The sequence below is a fragment of the Phyllostomus discolor genome, chromosome 14 (assembly GCF_004126475.2).
Source record: "Phyllostomus discolor isolate MPI-MPIP mPhyDis1 chromosome 14, mPhyDis1.pri.v3, whole genome shotgun sequence".
NCBI lineage: Eukaryota > Metazoa > Chordata > Mammalia > Chiroptera > Phyllostomidae > Phyllostomus > Phyllostomus discolor.
Window position 1 is genome coordinate 2533966 of NC_040916.2, and position 19905 is coordinate 2553870.

Sequence of the window (19905 nt, forward strand, 5' to 3'; positions counted from 1 at the left end):
AATCACCAACAGATAAAAACAGAAGAAGGTGAAGGAGGGAGTGAAAACCACACAAACCTCAATCCAGGGCCTATCTGGAAATATAACTAAATAGTGGAGGAACTATCCAGTACAAACAACTCAACAAGAGTAAGAGAGAATCCTCAAAGCCTTGTACACACAGAAGAACCAGATTCAACACAACCTTCCCTCACCAGCACAACAAAATACAGAGATGGCAGAAAAGGTGACCCTCAGTTAAGCAGCTGGCAGGAAGGACCTACCAAAAAAGACCCAACAACAATCAAAACCCAAAGACAAACACAGAGCCTACTCAAATGACATACCAAGACCAGTGAGCTCAGGAGATCAAGGAGACTGCACCACTGAATTTCACAGGTATTCTACAACAGAAGCTCACACCATAAACCCAGGGAGCCAGAACAAATCAATTTAAGAAGCTGAAGCTAACAAGAAGAGTCTCACAAACAATGGGAGGACAAAGAAACAATCCCCAAATGGAAGGAAAGGAGGAAGCCTCAGAAATAATGCTAAATGAAATAGAGGCGACTGAACTATCAGATGTTGAGTTCAAAACAATGGTTATCAGGAAGCTCAATGAGCTCACAGTGAGCTACCAGAAACTACAAGGAAACTATAATGAACTCACTGCAAACTATATCAACATGAAAAAGAAAATAGAAACTATCAACAAAGGTCAAGAGGAAATGAAAAATACAATTTCTGAGCTGAAAAATACAGTAGAAGGAATCAAAAGCAGGATCAATGAAGCGGAAGATCAGATCAGTGAGCTGGAGGACAAAGTAGAGAAAAACACCCAGAAAGAGCAAGAACAGGAAAAGAGGCTCAGAAATAATGAAGAGGGATTAAGAGAAATGCAAGACAATATGAAACATAATAATATCCATATAATAGGGATACCAGAAGGAGAAGAAGAAGAGCCAGGGTTAGAAAACCAGTTTGAAAAAGTAAAGATGGAAAACTTCCCTAATATGATGGGAGAAAAAGTCACACAAATCCAGAAAACACAGAGAGTCCCAATCAAGAGGAACCCAAAGAGACCCACCTCAAGACACATCATAATTAAAACGGCAAAATTCCAAGATAAAGAGAGTCTTAAAGGCTGTAAGGGAGAAACAGGAAGTAACTAACATACAAGGGAGCTCCGATAAGGTTAGCAGCTGACTAACCTTCCAGAAATATTCCAAGAAATATTTCCAAGAAATATTCCAAGTAATGAGAACTAGAGGCCTGCAACCAAGACTACTTTACCCAGCAAGGCTCTCAATCAAGATAGAAGGCCAAATAAGGAGTTTCCAAGACAAAAGAAGTCTAAAAGAATACACCTCTACCAAACCAGCACTGCAAGAGATACAAAAAGGACTGCTTTAAGGAAAGGAAGGAAAAGAGAGAGAGAGAGAGGAACACAGGTATGAAAAAGGCAATGAATAAGTACTTCTCAATAATAACCTTAAACATAAATGGATTAAATGCTCCAATCAAAAGACATAGAATATCTGAATGGATAAGAAAGCATGACCCACACATATGTTGCCTACAAGAGATCCACCTCAGGACAAAAGACTTACACAGACTGAAAGTGAAGGGCTGGAAACAAATTTTCCAAGCAAATGGACAGGAAAAAAAAGCCAGGGTAGCAATACTCATATCAGCAAAATAGACTTCAAAAAAAGGGCCATAAAGAGAGACCCAGAAGGTCACATCATAATACTCAAGAGAAGAATCCACCAAGAAAACACAAATATTGTAAATATATATGCACCCAACATAGGAGCACCCAAATACATAAAGAAAATCTTAGAGGTCTTCAAGAAAGATATGGACAGCCACACAATTATAGTAGAAAATTTTAACACCCCACTGTCAAAAATGGACAGATCTTCCAAACAAAATATCAACAAAGATATTGAGGCCTTGAACAATGCCCTAGGTGAAATGGACTTAATTGATGTATACAGAGCCCTCCATCCCAAAGAAGCTAAAATGCACATTCTTTTCAAATGCACATGGAACAGTTTCAAAGATAGACCACATGATAGGACACAAAACAAGCCTCAACAAATTTGAGAAAATTGAAATCATACCAAGCATTTTCTCTGATTACAAAGGACTGAAACTAGAAATCAACCACAAGGGAAAAAACCCAAAACACTCAAAATCATGCAGATTAAATATCATGCCATTAAACAATGAATGGGTGAAGAATGAGATTAGGGAAGAAATCAAAAAGTTTCTCAAAACAAATGAAAATGAACTCACAACAACCCAAAACTTATGGGACACAGCCAAGGCAGTCCTGAGAGGCAAGTTCATACTGATACAGGCCTACCTAAATAAGAGAAACATTTCAAACAAACAACATAACTCTACACCTACAAGAACTCGAGGAACAACAACAAAGATAGCCCAGAACAAGTAGAAGGAAGTAAATAACCAAGATCAGAGCAGAATTAAATGACATAGAGACTAAAAACACAATACTAAGGATCAATGAATCCAGGAGCTGATTCTTTGAAAAGATAAACAATATTGACAAGCCTTTAAGCAGGCTTATCAAGAAAAGAAGGGAGACTACCCAAATGAATACAATCAGAAATGAAAGAGGAGAGATTACGACTGGTACCACAGAAATACAAAGGATTATAAGAAATTACTATGAAGAACTGTATGTCAAGAAATTTGAAAACCTAGGTGAGATGGACAAATTTCTACACAAACATAATCTTCCAAAACTCAATGAAGAAGAAGCAGAAAGCCAGAACAGACCAATAACAGCAGATGAAACTTAAGCAGTAATCAAAAAACTCCTGATACACAAAAGCCCTGCACCTGATAGTTTCACAGGAGAATTTTACAAAGCATGTAAGGAAGAGCCAACCCATATGCTTCACAGACTATTCCAAAAGATCCAAAATGATGGAAGACTCCCAAACTCTATTTATGAAGCCAACATCATCCTAATCCCAAAACCAGATAAAGACATAACAAAGAAAGAAAACTTCAGGCCAATATCGCTGATGAACATAGATGCTAAAATCCTCAACAAAATGTTGGCAAACCTCATCCAGCAGACATTAAAAAGATCATACACCATAACCAAGTGGGATTCATCCCAGGGATGCAAGGATGGTTCAACATTCACAAATCAGTAAATGTAATACACCACATAAACAAAAGCAAAGACAAAAAAAAAAACACATAATCATATCAATAAATGCAGAAAAAGCACCTGATAAGATACAGCACCCATTTATGATAAAAACACTCAGCAAAGTGGGAATAACAGGAGCATTCCTCAACATAATAAAGGCCATGTATGAGAGACCTACAGCCAACATCATACTCAATGGGCAAAAACTAAAATCTTTTCCACTAAGATCAGGAACAAGACAAGGCTGTCCACTTTCACCACTTCCATTCAATATAGTATCGGAAGTCCTAGCAACAGTGATCAGACAAGAAAAGGAAATAAAAAGGCATACAAATTGCAAATAAGAAAACAAAACTGTCATTGTTTACAGATGACATGATAGTGTACATAGAAAATCCTGTAGACTCCACCAGAAAACTGCTCGACCTAATAAATGAATTTGACAAAACAGCAGGATACAAAGTCAATATCCAGAAATCAAAGGCATTTCTGTACACCAACAATGAAACAGTAGAAGCAGAAATCAAGAAAAAAAATCCCATTTGATATAGCAAAAAGAAAAATAAAATGCCTGCAAAGAAATTAACTAAGGAGGTAAAAGACCTGTATGCAGAAAATTACACAACACTGAAGAAAAGAATCAAGGAAGACACAAACAAATGGAAACATATACTGTGTTCATGGATTGGAAGAGTTAACATCATCAAAATGTCCCCATTCTACCCAAAGCAATTTACACATTCAATGCAATACCTATTGAAGTACCAATGGCATTCTTCACAGACATAGAACAAACTAAATGACCCTGAATAACTGCTGCAATTTTGAGAAAAATGAGCAACATAGAAGGGATCACAATACCTGATACCAAACTGTATTACAAGGCCACTGTAATCAAAACAGCCTGGCACTGGCATAAAAACAGGCACCTGGACCAATGGAACAGAACAGAGAGCCCAGAAATAAATCCCAGTCTCTATGGTCAATTAATATTTGACAAAGGTGGCAGTAACGTAAAATGGAGTAAAAATAGCCTCTTCAACAAATGGTGTTGCGAGAACTGGACAGCTACATTCAAAAAAATGAAACTCTAGCACCAACTTACACCTTATACAAAAATAAATTCAAGGTGGATAAAAGACTTAAATATAAACCGTGACACCATTAAAGTCCTAGAGGAGAACGTAGGTAGGAAAATCTCAGATATTTCACACAGAAACATTTTTACTGACATGTCCCCTAGAACAAGGGTCATAAAGGAAAGAATAAACAAATGGGACCTCATCAAAATAAAAAGCTTCTGCACAGCTAAAGAAAACAGTATCAAAATAAAAAGAGAACCAACTGTATGGGAAAACATATTTGCCAATGATACCTCAGACAAGGATTTAATCTCCAAAATTTATAAAGAACTCACATGACTCCACTCTAAGAAGACAAGCAACCCAATTAAAAAATGGGCAAAGGACGTGAACAGACACTACTCCAAGGAGGACATACAGAGGATCCAGAGACACATGAAAAGATGCTCAGCAACACTAGCCATCAGAGAGATGCAAATTAAAACCACAATGAGGTACCACTTTACACCAGTGAGAATGTCCACCATAAACAAAGAAACAAACAACAAGTGTTGAGAGGATGCAGAGAAAAAGGGACCCTAATGCACTGTTGGTGGGACTGCAGACTGGAATAACCACTATGGAAAACAGTATGGAACTCCCTCAGAAAACTAAAAATGGATCTGCCTCTTGACCCAGCAATTCCACTGCTAGGATTATATCCTAAGAATACTAAAACACCAATCCAAAAAAATCTATGAACCCCAATGTTCATAGCAGCACAATATACAATAGCCAAGTGCTGGAAGCAACCTAGGTGCCCATCAGTAAATGAATGAATCAAAAACTATGGTACATTTACACAATGGAATTCTATGCAGCAGAAAGAAAGAAGGAGCTCCTGCCCTTTGCAACAGCTTGGATGGAGCTGGAAAGCATTATGTTAAGTGAAATAAGCCAGGCAGTGAAAGACAAATACCATATGGTCTCACCTTTAACAGTAACCTATACAATAAAACAAACAAGCCAATTATAGCCAAAGACACTGAAATGGAGAACAGGCTGACAGCGACCAGAGGGGAGAGGGGAGGGAATTTCAGGGAGAATGGGAAGGGTTTACAGGAACAAATATAAAGGACACATGGACAAAAACTAGGGGGGGGTTGGAAATGGGAGGGAGGTGGGCAAGGAGGAGTGGTTGGGCTGGGATGGGAGTAAAGGGCAGAAAACTGTACTTGAACAATGATTAAAATAAAATTAGAAAAAAAGAATAAAATTTTTTCTTGCTTTCTTAAAAAAAAAAAGATTATTCAATGAGGAAAGAAGTTGCTTCAACAAATGGTGTTGGGACAATTACATATCTACATGAAAAAAAAGAAGTTGGATCCCTAACTCACACCTATACATCAATTGCCTCTAAATGTTTCAGTGACTTAAATATGAGACCTAAAATTACAAAACTCTTAGAAGAAAAAAGGTTTAAATTTTTCTGCCCTTGGATTTGTCAATAGAGTTTTAGAAACAATACCAAAAGCATGAGCAACAAAGAAAAATAGAAAAATTGGACTTAATCAAAATTAAAAACTTTTATTTTGAAAGGATATTGTCAAGAAAATGGAGTTCTATTTCTACCCAACAGCAAAGAGAGCTTCTTGAAATGCAGTTCTGAGGACTCTGGTCAAGATGGAGGTGTAGGTAAACATGCTTCACCTCCTTGTACAACCACAGAATGAATTACAATTAGACCTTAAAAGAACATGCAGAACCATCAGAAAATCAGGCTGTATGGAAGTCCAACAACCAAGGATTTAAAGAAGCCACATTTATCCAGATGTGTAGGAGGGGCAGAGATGCAGAGACAGGCTGAGGGATGTGGAAATGTGCTGTGGGGTAGAGGCAGCAGCAGCGGAATGGGTGGTCCTGCATGCATGTGTGGTGGACAAAAATGGGGAGGGATACCTTGGGAGAAAGTGATCCTAGCCCAAGGCCAGACTACACAGTCCTGGGTTGCAGTGCCAGGAAGATAAATCCCCTAACTTCTGGCGGTAAAATCCAGTGGGGGTTGGGGTGGTGGAAAAAATTGCCAGAATGTCAAGAGTCTCTGCTTAAAGGACCCACAGGGACTTAAAACCTACACAAACAAACCACCTCTTGGATTTATTACCTGGGCAAAAACTGGAAGGGTGTGAGTTGTGTAAGGTGAGCGCTGGGCAAATGTCCAGAAGCCAGGCAGCAGCATTGTTTTCTCTTTGAGCCATCATCTTCCCCTACACAGAGCCACAAAGCAGTGAAGCAGGTTGCTCCACCCTGGTGATTACCTATGGCTCCTCCTTACACAATTTATAGGAGCCTTTTCTATAATAGGTCATGCTACTAAGACAGGGAGTTACAGTGGCTCTACCTAATACATGGACACAAGCACAGGGTGGCTGCCAAATTGAGGAGACAAAGAAATATGGTCCAAATGAAAGAACAGAACAAAACCTCAGAAAAAGAATTTAATGAAATGGAGATAACCAACCTATCAGATGCAGAGTTCAAAACACTAGTGATAAGGATGCTCAAAGAACTTATTGAGCATGGCAACAAAATAAAAAAAGACCCAAGATGAAATGAAGGTTACACTGAGTGAAATAAAGAAAAATCTACAAGGAACCAACAGTGGAGGAGATGAAGCTGGGATTCGAATCCATAATTTGGAACATATGGAAGAAATAAGCATTCAACCAGAACAGTAAAAAGAAAAAAATTCAAAAAACGAGGATAATATAAGGTGTCTCTTGGACATCACCAAACATACCAACATTCAAATCATAGTGGTGCCAGAAGGAGAAGAGGAACAGCGAGAAATTGAAAACTTATTTGAAAAGAATAATGAAAGCAAACTTCCCTAATTTCATGAAGGAAACAGACATATAAGCCTAGGAAGTACAGAGAGTCCCACACAAGTTGGACCCAAAGAGGACACACCAATGCACATCATAATTAAAACACCAGAGGTTAAAGGTAAAGAGAGAATCTTAAGAGCACCGAGAGAAAAAAGAGTAAGCTACAAAGGAGTCTCCATAAAACTATCAGCTGATTTTTCAAAAGAAATTTTGCAGGCAAGAAAAGACTGGCAGCAAGTATTCAAAATGATGAAAAGCAAGAACCTACAACCTAGATTAGTTTATCCAGCAAAATTATCATTTAGAATGGAAGGGCAGATAAAGTGCTTCCCAGACAAGGTAAAGTTAAAAGAGTGCCTCACCACCAAGCCATTATTACATGAAATGTTAAAGGGACTTATTTAAGAAAAAGAAGGCCCCGGCTGGTGTGGCTCAGTGACTTGGGCACTGGCCTGCAAACCAAAAAGGGTTGCTGGTTTGATTCCCAGTCAGGGCACATGACTGGGATGCTGGCCAGGTCCCCAGTAGGGGGCACATGAGAAGCAACCACACATTCATGCTTCTTTCCCTTTCTCTCTTCTTTCCCTTCTCTCTAAAAATAAATAAATAAAATCTTAAAAGAAAAAGCTACGGTCTATATTTGATAAAGGTGGCAGCAACATAAAATGGAGTAAAAATAGCCTCTTCAACAAATGGTGTTGGGAGAACTGGACAGCTACATTCAAAAAAATGAAACTCGAGCACCAACTTACACCTTATACAAAAATAAATTCAAGGTGGATAAAAGACTTAAATATAAACCGTGACACCATTAAAGTCCTAGAGGAGAACGTAGGTAGGAAAATCTCAGATATTTCACACAGAAACTTTTTATTGACATGTCCCCTGGAGCAAGGGTCATAAAGAAAAGAATAAACAAATGTGATCTCTTCAAAATAAAAAGCTTCTGCACAGCTAAAGAAAACAGTATCAAAATAAAAAGAGAACCAACTGTATGGGAAAACATATTTGCCAATGATACCTCAGATAAGAATTTAATCTCCAAAATATATAAAGAACTCACATGACTCCACTCTAAGAAGACAAGCAACCAATTAAAAAATGGGCAAAGGATGTGAACAGACACTTCTCCAAGGAGGACATACAGAAAATCCAAAGACACATGAAACGATGTTCAATATCGCTAGCTATCAGAGAGATGCATATTAAAACCACAATGAGATACTGCTTCACACTAGTCAGAATGGCCATCATAAACAAAGCAACAAACGACAAATGTTGGAGAGGTTGTGGAGAAAAGGGAACCCTAGTGCACTGGGACTGCAGACTGGTACAACCACTATGGAAAGCAGTATGGAACTTCCTCAGAAAACTAAAAATGGATCTGCCTTTTGACCCTGCAATTCCACTGCTGGGACTGTATACTAAAACACCAATACAAAAGAACATTTGCACCCCAATGTTCATAGCAGCACAATTTACAATAGCTAAATGCTGAAAGCAATCTAGATGCCCATCAGTAAATGAATGGATTGAAAAACTATGGTACATTTACACAATGGAATTCTATGCAGCAGAAAGAAGGAGCTCCTACCCTTTGCAACAGCTTGGATGGAGCTGGAAAGCATTATGCTAAGCGAAATAAGCCAGGCAGTGAAAGACAAATACCGTATGATCTCACCTTTAACAGGAACCTAAACAACAAAACAAGGAAACAAGCAAAATATAACCAAAGACAATGAAATAGAGGACAGGCTGACAGTGACCAGAGGGGAGAGAAGAGGGAATTTCAGGGGAGAATGGGTAGGGTTTACAGGAACAAATTTAAAGGACACATGGACAAAAACTAGGGGGAGGGTGGTAATGGGAGGGAAGTGGGGAGGGTTGGGTGGGTGGGCTGGAATGGGAGTAAAAGGGAGAAAACTGTACTTGAATAATGATTAAAAGAAAAAAAAAGAATAATGGTCAACAGAAATGGCACCCAGCAACCAGCTCTAGCCAATCAGACTCTCACATCACAACCATTTACCCTTCGCAGGGTTTTGTGCTTAAAAACCCTGACCTAAGAACAACTGAGTGAGTCTTAACCTGCCTTTGTTGGCTGTACTTTCCCTCTTATTCCCTGCTAATAAACCCTGCTCTTTAGCTCACTGAGTCTGTTTTCTTGAACAATTCCAGCCTAACACCAGGCATCCTGTAAGTGTTCAATGGATATTTATTGGATGACTTAATGAATTCACCTTTCCTCTCATTCCCATTGCCAGTAGTTCTACATCTACAGTCACTCTTATTTCTGTCCTTTTTTTCTCGTGCTCCTGCCATGTTTGTTCAACATGTCATTGTTTCTCAGAACTATCACAAGGGCTTGCCACCTGCAGGCTAATGAAATTTGGTAAGTTATTTATATTATTGTAGTTCCTCATATAGAAATGGGGATAATAATAGTACAGACTGTCATGAGGCTTATGCACATAATGCGTGTACAGCACTTGGTCAAATGACTGGAAAACAGAATAGACACTCAGCAAATATTAGTTATTTGTATCTCCTACCCTGGGGCTCGTTCTGACATAGCATTCCTGTCTTGTCTCCTGCCCCATATGTTCCTGAATCATATGCTTTGGTCCCAGTGGACCACTTGTGGTTACCCAAACATGACATACACCTGCATGTTTTACATAATGAGCAGCATGGAACAAGAAGCAGGCAGGGTCAGATAATTCCTTTTTCTCTGCCATATAAAGTACTGCTGGACTACCACCTAACTCCTGATTTGTATTAAAGAAAGAGAGCTGAAGAACTCTTTCTTTAAAAAAATAGTAAACAGAAACTAACAAGATTACTTCTAGCGCTTTTTGTTGGGCCTAGAGATTTTGGCTAAATTAATTCATGGATTTTCAGTGTTTTAGATGAGAATAATGAGGCCCAGGAGGAATAAATAATGTAACTGATGTTGCACAGTAAGACAGTAGCTAGTTGGGCAAAATGATTTATTTTCTCAATCTTACTGCTTCTTATTCTACAACATGCTGGTGATAAACCTGGAAGAGTCTTGTCTTATAAAAACTCATTTCCCATGTCCCAGGAGACAATTTCCTTAAATGCAGACACAACTAATTTGGTAACTGAACCATTTAACATTCTAAATTGAGAGGAGGTAACAGGTTATCAGACACCACTGTGAGCCCAACCCAGACCCTTGGCAGAGGGACATTCAGACACCTATATATAGGTGATTTAGAGTGAGCAAGATACACAAAACCAGGGAGTCACTCAGTGACTACATGGGTCCATTTAGGCATTTACCTGGGCCAAGGCAGGAGACAAGCGTGAGAAACTGGAACAGCAAGATCATTCTCTTAGTATAGGAGACTGCTGCTGGAGACTCCACGGCAGCCAAGTTCATTTTTTGTAGTAATCTGAAAGTGCTTCTTACTGAAACTTGCCCTTCCTCTTAGAGGTGTGGCAATGTAACAGATGTAAAATGAGGTTCAGAGCTGAGTGTAGGCTAAGAAGCCCTGAAAACCCCAGCAAGCCTAGTTGGGGGTGGGGCTGGGAAGAGCAGCAGCACAGCAATTGAGAGTTACTTTGCATACCGATAACAGTGGGCTAGCTTCTTAGGAATACTGAATAGTTTGTGTGAGCCTGGGAGAGGGGCATGACTTTGACCTGTGATGTTGCTGGGAGGCACCTCCCCAGTTACAGTGATAGTTTGCCCCATGCCATGGGGCCACACCTGCCTGGACTAATTATGGCAGTCAAGAAAGGTGGAAAATATAGAAGTGCTAGCAGATGTAGCCGATTGTGGGAGGAGTCGGAAATGGGGTTACAGAGGAGCATCTAGGCTAGGGTTTAAACAAATGGCCATGTGTGATGGGACAGTGTGGGGCCTTATGGGACCATGCAGGTCAAAATGGGGTGAAAGGACTCTTGCTGGGCAGCCATGAGGAGGTACCATGCGGGTTTGGATTAAGAACTGGAGATCTTGGTGACACTGCTATTGGTGCTGGGAACCACCGGAGGCCTGCCCACAGGAGCACTGATTACTGGGAGGAACCAGGAAAAGTGAGCAGTGGACATCTGATTTTTTTTCTTTCTGGAAGGTGGTACTTCTGACTGGCATGCTCTGAGACTGGCCTGACTAGGCAAAGGGGGAGGGTAGGACTGTGTGTTTGTGCATATTTCTTTGTTTCAAGTGATACTTAATGGCAGAATTCTGCCATTATTCTAAACCTATATAACTTTTGAATAAATAGTTCCTTTCCTTTTTACCAAACTCTGACATTGAGAGCCACAGTTCTAATTGACAGCGAGCAAAATAACCATAGAACAAAAGACCTACAGGGGATTTCTGTTTCAGTAAGATGTTCTTTATATAAATAAGCAGACCTAATTTTATTATTATTTGACTTACATTTATTTTTCTGAGCAAAGTACAAAAATCTTAAGTGTGCAACATGAATTGGAATTTTCACTTTCCAGTTACATTCTTTTTTTCATATTTTTGTATTTTTTATTGTGGTAAAATAACCTAAATTACATATTGTGGTCACATAACCTAAATTTTAGTGTGTTACCTATATAATTCAGTGGCATTAACTTTATTCACATTGTTGTGCAACCACCAACATTATCAATTTCCAAGGTGTTTTCATTGTGTGTGATATTATAATTTATAATGAACATATTTGGTCATTCAGATGACAAAAATATATTTCTCAAATATATTTGGTCTTTGTCTATGGTTCCTGGCTCACAGCTCTCAAAACCCTTGGAATTTTCTAAGCCATTAGAGCAATGAGAACATCTTTTGCTTCACTCTTTGGTCTCTTGACCTCAGTGTAACCATGCAGAAACTTCATTTCTTTAATGTGACCCTTTCTTCTTTCTTTCCTTTTGATTTAAATTGTCCTTGTCCAGTCTGATAGCACCATGACTTGACTCATCTGCCTCCCTCTTTCCATGCACATTTACTCCCTGAATCATTAAGCCCTTAGGACATCAGATTCTGGTCAGCATCAAACAGATGCTTAAGAATAAAGCCTCAAGTGTGTTTACCACCGAAATATAAGTTCCAATAAACTAAAGATAACCTGTAGGCCTCAGCTGTGTTTCAGCTCTAGACCCGAAAAAACAGAATACCCTCACCAACCACATCCTTGCAAAGCCAGACAGAATGACACCATGGCTGATATCAAGACCAGATGCAATGATCAACTACCTTCTTTCTTAGCTCTGACCAGTCAGTAGATCCAATGACCCAAAATCCCAATGACCATGATTAATGGTCTCCCTCTTCCCCATACAACACATCCCCTAAAGGCCATTGGGAGCCAGATCTTAGAGCATTATCTCACCTATGTCTCTGGGTTTGGTGCCATTTCCTTAAATAAAACTTTGCTTTCTTTGCTACATACTCCTGTTTGGATTGTTTGGGCTTTGATATGTGCAGGTAAACAAACCCCTGTAGTTTGGTAGCAGTTTTGGTGGCTAACCTGGGGCCTTTCTGCTGGTGGATTCCGTGACCCCTGGCTTGGGGCTAGCCACCAAGCTTGAAACCAGCAGCTGCCCAGACCAGTTGTCTTGAAGGTGGAACCTGGACAGTTGTCCACACTGGGAGCCCCTGATCAATGCACAGTACTTTGTTTGCAGCATAAAAAACAAGGGATTTTGGAAACGGTCTGGATTGGGAATCTGTTCTGGTTTTGAAAATCCAAGACATCTACTGGTTAGGTTTTGCAAGTGATGACCCCTGGTAAACTAGGAAGGCCATTGGATAGTTAAAATTCTATAAGACAGGCCAATAGAAATATCTAGCTGCAAACATGCATTATCCTTCAAGAGAAGGGAAAAATGCCCCCCTCCAATTGTCCAGAAGTTGGCAGGGCTGATATTGCCACTACGAGTCCTAGGGCACAGGCTCAAGAGTTGTGAATGTTTTCTCTCCAGTTCCAGAGGGGTAGGGCCATTGCCTAAGACTGAGAGGATAAAACTGACAGGCCCATAAGTCAGGATCACCCAGATAGACTCAGATGAAAGAGCATTGAGCCATAGATGGTTCTCATTTGATTTTGGTTCACAAGCTGTAGCCTGCTGACCCTTGATTGTTATTTTTTACTTTAGGAGAATTATCCTTATCTAGTTTGGAATCAGTGCTATGTTAATAGTTCTCAATGAATTTTAAAGTTTCCCACTGTTTTCTATGCTTCTGAAAATTTAAAATTACATAGGAATTATTCTTTCACTAAATGTGGTAGAGCTGCTTTATAATACCAGTGAGGCTTGGTAAATTTTTGGAGATTAGATCACTGAATATCTTTTCCATTTTTTCTCAGATTAAAGAGTGTTTCTAGTTATAAACTTTCAATTTATGATCTATTATAGATATATAGATATACATCAGAGCAACCCATTGGTTCTTTCTGCCACCAGATGGCATTATCATATTTGTCTTTTGGAAAGATCACTCTGGCTGTGGTGTAGAGTAGCAGTCCCCAACATTTTTGGCACCAAAAACTGGTTTTGTGGAATTTTTCCACAGACCAGGGGGTGGGGGTTGGTTGCCGGATGATTCAAGCACATTACATTTATTGTGCACTTTATTTCTATTATTATGATTTTGTAATATATAATGAAATAATTATACAATTCACCATAATGCAGAATCAGTGGGGGCCTTGAGCTTGTTTTCCCACAACTAGATGGTCCCATCTGGGGGTGATTGGAGTCAGTGACACCGGAAGTATGTTGCTTATGTCTGGTCCATTCTTGTTTTTGTTGCTGTCACTGCAGAAAACCCTGCTTCACAAAGATAGGATGTTGGGAATGGAAGCAGGCTTTTCAGTATTTTTGTGGCAGTCTCAGGATATTCACCTTGACTTTATTTTTTATTTTATATTTTGCCTGCAACAATTTTTTATTTCATTTTTCCCTTTGAGGCTTCTGAAAATCTGCACATAGACAAGGCAATGAATTCTCATAATAAAAATACCCCTGTCCACACAGCCATGGTCTCCATCAAATTCCATGGTGAGCATGTGGTATGTCACATTCTATTGCATAGGTACATTTTCTTATGAGTCTGAGGCTTTGATCAATTCTTTCTGGAAATATCAGCTTCTTACAAACTGCTCCCTTGATTGGTAAATACTATGCTACTTCGTTGGGCTCCGTGAAGAAGGAACATAGAATATGTGTTAAATTAGCCATTTTGTTCTCTTGTGATATGTATTCTCATAATGTGTAGGTCTTGTCAGCCTCATGGTAAAGTCTTGTGTCATTCATTCTGATAAGCACTCCATCAATTCTCAAAACAAATAAACAAACAAAAAACAAAAACAAAAACCCCAACAACAATAAACTTTAACAGCAGGAAAAACCTGGAAGACATTACTGTAATTTTCACACTTAGACTGGAAACAATCATGAAGTTCTTCCTCAAACAGGAGAACTTTTTCAAAACACTTAATCTGTTTTCTGGCTTTCAATTTCTCTGTATCTATATGATCTGTTGTGGGTACAACCTTTAACGTGAGTGATTCTCCAAATAATGTTCCCTTATAATCTGTTATATAGGTCCAATCATATGGTTTAACAACCTCCTTCACCCCCCATCCTGCTTTCCTGCCACTCTTATGCATAGGCTACTTTGAGCTTTCTTTGGGAGCTGTTTACACATCTTAAAGCATCTGTAGCATTGAACTTGATTCTAAAGCCAGAACAATGCTAGATTCTTCAAACATCATTTCTGAAATGATGTCTCCAAACATCATTTTGGGGAGAATGTTATATGCCAGGGGTGTCAAGCTCATTTTCACTGAGGGCCCCATCAGCCTTGCAGTTGCTTTCAAAGGGCCAGATGTAATTTTAGGACTGTGTAAATGTAACTACTACTTAACAAGGGGCAAGGAGCTCAGTGCTGCTGCTGGATAGAAACAAGGTGCCAGGCTGAAAAACAAGGTGGAGGGCCAGATGTGGCCCGCAGGCCTTGTGTTTGCTACCTGTGGTATATGCTTTTCATCAGCTAATTTTTCCACATCTGCTGACTTCATGGCATGGGTCTCAGTAGCTGTCAGCTTCCCAGGTCCAAAAAGAGGAGTCCCAGTGGCTGATCTGGAAGCCATGGATCATCATGGCCAGGCAGGCCTGCATGGGCTGGAGCTGCAGTGATAGTGGACACTGGTTTCCCCACCTCAGTGCAGCCCAATTCCCACCCCCTTTTACTCCACTCACTTCCTGCTGAGCAGTCTGTCTTAACAGGCCAAGGACAGGTGGACAGGTGGTGGTTGGGTGGGGGGTTTGTAGAGAATGAACTGGACTGGGGTCGTGTGCCTGAGAGAGGTAAAGTGCTATAGTCTAGGTAAGAGATGATGATGACTTAGACAGTAGCTACTGTCAGGTGAAAGAAGAAAAGCTGGATAGATTATAAAACCATTCAGAAGGTGTGTTAGGGGTTTTCAAGATCATTTTTTTAAGGCACTGATTCGAGCAGCATTATTATTTTATTTTTTAAAGATTTTATTTATTTGTGGGTTTTTTTTTTTTTAGAGAGGGAAAGGGAGAGAGAAAGAGAAACAGAGAAACATCAATGTGTGGTTGCCTCTCACATGGCCCCCACTGGAGACCTGGCCTGCATCCCAGGCATTTGCCCTGACTGGGAATCGAACCTGCGATGCTTTGGTTCTCAGCCCACACTCAATCCACTGAGCTATGCCAGCCAGGGCTCATTTTCAACATCATTTTAAGGTTCAATGATTTGCTGAGAGGACTTAAAGGATTCAGCATATAATCATATTCATGACTGTGATTTGTTACAGTGAATAGATCCAAAGTAAATTCAGCAAAAGGGACTGGTGTATGGGATGGTGTCCAGAAGAAATTAAATATAAGCTTCCCAGAATCTTCTCCCAGCAGAATCACAATGGATGTGCTTAATTCCTCTAGCAACATGTCATGACAAAATAAGTGAAATGTTGTTTACTGGGAAGCTTGCCTAAGCCTAGGACTCCAGGGTTTTTATTAACGGTCAATAATTTAGCTACTTTCTCTCTCATGTACCAAATTTTCAGAATCCCAGAAGGCAAGCAAGTGTTCAGTATATACAAAATTGTTTGTAAAAACATTTTAAGTTCAGTGAACTACTCTTATTAGGGAATGGTATAACTCTCCCAAAATCCAAATTTCCAGATACCAACCAAGGCCAACCTTGTAAGCACACCTTTCAAAGGATAGCAATCTTAGACCTATATAGTGTTAACTATCTTCTGTGTTTTCTAACTCTTAATTATGTTTTCTCATAGGAAATTATTTTTTTTCTTTTTTAAAGTATATTTTATTGATTATGCTATTATGGTTGTCCCATTATTTTCTCCCCTTTATTCACTTCTGTCCTCCATTCCCCCTCCCACCAGCATTCCCCCCACTTAGTTCATGTCGACGGGTTATACACATAAATTCTTTGGCTTCTCCATTTCCTATACTATTCTTTTTTTAAAAGATTTCATTTATTTATATTTAGAAGGATGGGAAGGGAGGGAGAAAGAGAGGGAGAGAGACGTTGATGTACAAGAGATACATCGACTAGTTGACCTGGCCTTCAACCCAGGTACGTGCCCCAACTGGGAATCGAACCGGTGATCCTTTGGTTTGTAGGCCAGTGCTCAACCCACTGAGCCACACCAGCCAGGCTCCTATACTATTCTTAACCTCTCCCTGTCTATTTTTTAACTACCCCTTCTCCACCCTGCCCCTCCACACTGGTAACCCTCTATGTGATCTCCATCTCTGTGATTCTGTTCCTGTTCTAGTTGTTTGCTTAGTTTGTTTCTATTTTTAGGTTCAGTTGTTGGTAGTTGTGAGTTTCCTGTCATTTTACTGTTCATAGTTTTGATATTCTTCTTTTTCTTAGATAAGTCCCTTTAACATTTCCTATAATAAGGGCTTGGTGATGATGAACTTCTTTAATTTGACCTTATCTGGGAACCACTTTATCTGCCCTTGCAATCTAAATAATAGCTTTGCTGGGTGGAGTAATCTTGGACATAGGTCCTTGCCTTTTATGACTTTAAATACTTCTTTCCAGCCCCTTCTTGCCTGCAAGGTTTCTTTTGAGAAATCAACTGATAGACTTATGGGCACTCCTTTGTAGGTAACTATTTCCTTTTCTCTTGCTGCTTTTAAGATTCTCTCCTTATCTTTAATCTTGGCTAATTTAATGATGATGTGCTTTGGCGTGTTCCTTTGTGGGTCCAACTTCTTTGGGGCTCTCTCAGCTTCCTGGACTTCCTGGAAGTCTATCTCCTTCAACAGATTGGGGTATTTCTCTTTCATTATTTTTTTTCAAATAAGTTTTCAGTTTCTCGCTTTTCTTCTTCTTTTTAAATTTTTTTTAAAAATTGTATTTTATTGTCCTGGCTTGTGTAGATCAGTGGATTGAGTGCTGGCCTGTGAACCAAAGGGTCACCGGTTCAATTCCCAGTCAGGGCATGTGCCTGGGTTGTAGGCCAGGTCCGTATTATGGGGCATGTGATAAGCAACCACACACTGATGTTTCTCTCTCTCTCTTCATCCCTCCCTTCCCCTTTCTCTAAAATAAATAAAGTCTTTAAAAATATATAAATAAATAAATTATATTTTATTGATTATGCTATTACAGTTTTCCCAGTTTTTCCCCTTTTATCCCCCCTTCACCCTGCACCCTCCAACCCTCCAGCATCCCCCCACCACTAGTTCATGTCCATGGATTGTACATATAAGTTCTTTGAATTCTCTGTTTCCTATATCACTTTTGACCTCTCTCCATCTACTTAATGCCTACCAATTACACCTCTTCCCTGTAACTTTTCACCCCATTCCTCCTCTCCCCCTCCCCACTGAAAATCCTTCATGCAATATCCATTTCTCTGATTCTGTTCCTGTTCTGGTTTAATTAGTTTTTGTTTTCATTGTTTTTCTTTCTTTTACTTATTTAGGTTCATTTGTTGATAGTTGTGAGTTTGTTGTCATTTTACTATTTATATTTTTTGATCTTTTTCTTAGTTATTTCCCTCTAACACTTCATATAATAATGGTTGGTGATGAACTCCTTTAGCTTAACCTTATCTGGCAAGCACTTTATCTGCCCTTCCATTCTAAATGATAGCTTTGCTGGATAGAGCATTCTTGGATGTAGGTCCTTGCCTTTCATGACTTTGAATACTTCTTTCCAGCCCCTTCTTGCCTGCAAGTTTCTTTTGAGAAATTAGCTGATAGCCATATGGGCACTCCTTTGTAGGTAAATGTCTCCTTTTCTCTTGCTGTTTTTAAGATTCTCTCCTTGTCCTTAATCTTTAAGGGTAACTTAATGATGATGTGCATTGGTGTATTCTTCTTTGGGTCCAACTTCTTTGGGACTCCCTCAGCTTCCTGGATTTCCTGAAAATCTAGTTTTGTTGCCAGACTGGGGAAGTTTTCCTTCATTATTTGTTCAAATAAGTTTTTAATTTCTTGCTGCTGTTCTTCTCCTTCTGGAACCTCTATAATTCAAATATTGGAATGTTTTAGGTTGTCCCAGAGGTTTGTATGACTCTCTTCACTTTTTTGAATTTTTGTTTCTTCATTCTGTTCTGGTTGGATGTTTATTTCTTCCTTTTGTTCCAAATCATTGATTTGAGTCCTGGTTTCCTTCCTGTCACTGTTGGTTTCCTGAATATTTTGCTTTATTTAATTTTGGGTATCTTTCTTTCATTCTTTCATTTTTCAACCAAGCTCAATCAGTTCTGTGAGCATTTTGATTACCAGGGCTTTAAATTCTCCATCAGATAGGTTGGCTATATCCTCATTGCTTAGCTCTCTTTCTGAGGATTTGCTTTATTGTTTCATTTTGGCCCCATCTTTGTTCAGGGCCCCTGTTAAGTTGTAAGGGGGAGGGGCCTTAGGTATTCACTGGGGCAGGGCAACCCTCCTTCCTGCGCTGTGGTGCTGCCTGTTCCCACAGGCAGATCCCAGAGGCATCAGAGAGGGAACAGTGAAGCTCACCTGCTCATCTCTAGCACACTTTTCAGTGAACTCTTGAGTGACACTGGGAGTTTCTTCCACTGGGGCAACCACCGTAGTCCACTGCCACCTCTGAGTCTCAGTTTTCCTTTAAGTCAGCCCCTCCCATGCAGCCTGACACCTTGCTGCATCCAGCCTCACGCCCATGGTCTGCCACCTCACCATGGTTTCTCTCCATCCACCATCTTAACCAGTCTGGTTGTTCTGTTTAACTCTTTCTTTAATTCCTTGGTTGTTGGAGTTCCATGCGGTTTGATTTTCTGGCACTTCTCATTGGTTATTGATTTTAGATTGGTTGTTATCTTCCTTTTGGTTGTGTGAGGAAGTGAAGGGTTTCTACTTACACCTCCATCTTAGCCAGAGCTCTCCCCTTCTCCTTCTGGCACCCCTATGATTTGGATGTTAGAATGTTTAAAGTTGTCCTGGAGGTTCCTAAACCTCTCCTCATCTTTTTGAATTCTTGTTTATTCATTCTGTTCTGATTGAATGTTTATTTCTTCCTTCTGTTCCAAATGTTTGATTTCAGTCCCGGTTTCCTTCCCATCACTGTTGGTTCCCTGTATATTTTCTTTTATTTCACTTTTCATAGCCTTCACTCTTTCCTCTATTTTGCAACCATACTCAACCATTTCCATGAGCATCCAGATTACCAGTGTTTTGAACTCTGCATCTGATAGGTTGGCTATCTCTTTGTCACTTAGTTGTTTTTCTGGAGTTTTAATCTGTTCCTTCATTTGGGCCATATTTCTTT

At 39.6% G+C, this 19905-nt stretch overlaps 1 protein-coding gene across 8 annotated transcripts in view; it reads right to left on the reverse strand.

Moving 5' to 3' along the window:
- The window catches only part of SLAMF6 (SLAM family member 6), a 30044-nt gene extending 18404 nt beyond the window's left edge, over nucleotides 1-11640 (reverse strand). For 5 of the 8 annotated variants that reach the window (XR_004900625.1, XR_004900624.1, XM_036015148.1 and 2 more), the window contains exon 1: nucleotides 10428-11639. Coding sequence is in view for 6 of the 8 variants with exons in the window: in XM_036015148.1 (XP_035871041.1) it covers nucleotides 10428-10527 (100 nt within the window). In the remaining 2 variants the exon portion in view is untranslated. Of the gene's footprint in view, nucleotides 1-10427 lie in introns of all 8 variants that reach the window. The other 3 variants (XM_036015150.1, XM_036015149.1, XM_036015146.1) reach the window with 2 other exon arrangements.
- Between the last annotated feature and the right edge of the window lie 8265 nt (nucleotides 11641-19905).